The sequence below is a fragment of the Pterocles gutturalis genome, unplaced genomic scaffold (genome assembly GCF_000699245.1).
Source record: "Pterocles gutturalis isolate BGI_N339 unplaced genomic scaffold, ASM69924v1 scaffold50087, whole genome shotgun sequence".
NCBI lineage: Eukaryota > Metazoa > Chordata > Aves > Pterocliformes > Pteroclidae > Pterocles > Pterocles gutturalis.
Window position 1 is genome coordinate 11350 of NW_010117408.1, and position 1208 is coordinate 12557.

Below are 1208 nucleotides of genomic sequence, written 5' to 3' on the forward strand. Positions count from 1 at the left end.
AGTAACTTCCCAAGCATGAAGAGTTTTCAGGTTGTGCTTCAGTCTTTGTACCTCGTTACCATAACCCCAAAAGCAGGGAAAAAAAAAATTAAATCATATTTTCTGTATAAATAGAAGTGAAAGCTGTAGACATGCAAGATGCATACCAGCCTCCATCTGCTAAAAAGGAAAAAAACTGATAACTAGTTACTTCAAACTTCCAGATAAGCACCTCTGGGAAAAACTATTTTTGTGCTGATTATTTTTCTAGCATTCACTTGAACAAGGCTTATACAATAGGGTATTCTCTCCAGCTGCAAGAAAAAAAAAAAAAAAAAAAAGGCGCCTTTCTGTCAAAATAGAATAAATAAGCATATACTTACTTTAAAAAGACCATATACCATTTCTTTGAATTTCTCAACAGTGGTTCCTCTTGTTGGTTTATCAAATAGGACTAGTTCCTTCCTTGGCTCTGGGTCAGTACCAAAGTCAAGTTGAACAGCTTCTTCCATCTGGCATTTGATAACACTTTGCAGATTTCCCCAGATTCCTAAATACATCTATGCAGAAGAGGGAAAAGGGTAAAACAACACTGTAGAAGTCCATCATCTAAAGACCACCTGTACTCAACCACTGCTTCAAGAGTGAAGTGGCAACACAGATTAGCATACTGAGTCCTGCGTACAGACAATGCACAGAGCACATTCAAACAACGGCAATCTCAAATGCACCGCACTACTGCAGGGACTTCAGAGACACAGCACTGCCAAAATACAAAGACAGCTTGATAAACAGTATCTTGGCGTTACTGCCATCTTTGCAGAGGTTGTTAAGAGGCTGCTGTTTCTGTTGGGGAAGCAGGATAGCAGAGAAGTAGTGTGTTGTACAAAGTATAGTTAGTCTGTCAAAACGTAGAAGGATCCAGTATATTATATACGTATGTTTCTAAAATGTATGTATAGGTATTACAAAATAATAATATACCCGTCTACATACAGGAATAATGTATAATATATACAGGTATTGTACACATAGGTACATATTGTATGCAAGCTATTATTAATAATATATATTATACCTATATATTCTATGTAGGTATGTTATATACATATATATAAACATGCTCTGCAAGGGACAGCAAATAGAGTTGGAAATAATCTGTGTTAAACAGATATAACTTGCTGACACTAAGGTCTACTTGATGTTCTAGAGAATGACATTTCAGCAGG

At 36.2% G+C, this 1208-nt stretch overlaps 1 protein-coding gene across 2 annotated transcripts in view; it reads right to left on the bottom strand.

Annotated features, from left to right (window-relative positions):
* The window catches only part of FAM69A (family with sequence similarity 69, member A), a 3700-nt gene that overhangs the window by 1908 nt on the left and 584 nt on the right, over positions 1–1208 (bottom strand). The window contains exon 3 of one of the 2 annotated variants that reach the window (XM_010075771.1): positions 363–539. The exons of the other annotated variant lie outside the window; for it this stretch is intronic. Within the exon in view, the coding sequence (XP_010074073.1) occupies positions 363–539 (177 nt within the window). The remainder of the gene's footprint in view (positions 1–362; positions 540–1208) is intronic. 2 annotated transcript variants of the gene reach the window in all.